This window comes from Artemia sp. Qi Xiang Cuo, unplaced genomic scaffold (genome assembly GCF_049724085.1).
Source record: "Artemia sp. Qi Xiang Cuo unplaced genomic scaffold, ASM4972408v1 HiC_scaffold_32, whole genome shotgun sequence".
In the NCBI taxonomy this organism is placed as follows: Eukaryota; Metazoa; Arthropoda; class Branchiopoda; order Anostraca; family Artemiidae; genus Artemia; species Artemia sp. Qi Xiang Cuo.
The window spans coordinates 1,236,281-1,237,185 of record NW_028297441.1 but is presented as its reverse complement, the minus strand read 5'-3'; the positions used below and the strand labels follow the sequence as shown (position 1 = coordinate 1,237,185).

Here is a 905-nt window from a genome sequence, read left to right as displayed (position 1 = left end):
GTTAACTTTCACACACAAGGTTGTAAAAGTGTCTTGTGGAATTTTCGGTACTTTGGATAATTTCCAAATGGTGAACCTTGTCTTAAACTCAGTTACAGAGATCAATAGTTTCACAGTATCATACATATCACTGGCTAGTGTTTCTCTCGAAGCTTGATTACGCCTTTCTTTTACATACTGCTCACCAAAACTGTCTGCTATCTCGTTCAGTTTTTCATGGTTTTCTCGAAGAATCTCCCTCGTAAAAAATTTCACAGCTGTAATCACGGCTGCATCTTTCGTTACACTATCTTGATATCGCAACGTCGTTTCTATAAAGTTCAATACCGGCGCATAAACATAACTGTAGTCAGCCATGCTGACGTGCCGTAACTATTGCACAATCAGTCTTTCAGCAAGCACAAGTCGTTATCCGTAGGCCAGGTTAATAATTATCCAAGAATGTCTATTTCAAGTGCACGCGCCGAGCGCTGAATGAATACAAACAGAATGAAGGAACCTAGGAACAAGGGAAGTGTAAGGACCCCCTCAACTGTTCCCCGATATTTACGGGTAACGTAATACCGGCGGGTATAATACGTCGCTTGCGGGAGGCTCCTTCCCCTCTTCTGCTCGTTCCCAGTACGCTTCTTAACGATGAGGAATCAAAAATGGCCCTATAGAAAATTGAAACTATAGATGGCGTGCCAATCTACCCGAGAAAAAAGATGGAGCTGGTGAAAATGCCTAGTGAAAAGGGCTTATTCTAACAATTGGAGAAGGTCATACAAACACTACTTGACAAAAAAACCTATCTTTAGAGGGTAAACAACAACAGGAAAAGACCTCAAAATAATTCAGAAACTTTTTCCAAGTTACCAGCAAAGATGCAAACTCAGACACAATAGCATTGAATATACTATAGA

General features: G+C 40.7%; 1 protein-coding gene across 1 annotated transcript in view; it reads left to right on the top strand.

Moving 5' to 3' along the window:
- The first annotated feature begins 474 nt into the window (after nt 1–474).
- LOC148938906 (replication factor C subunit 2-like) overlaps nt 475–905 on the top strand; it is a 12,981-nt gene continuing 12,550 nt past the window's right edge. The window contains exon 1 of the mRNA XM_089107455.1: nt 475–516. Within this exon, the coding sequence (XP_088963581.1) occupies nt 475–516 (42 nt within the window). The remainder of the gene's footprint in view (nt 517–905) is intronic.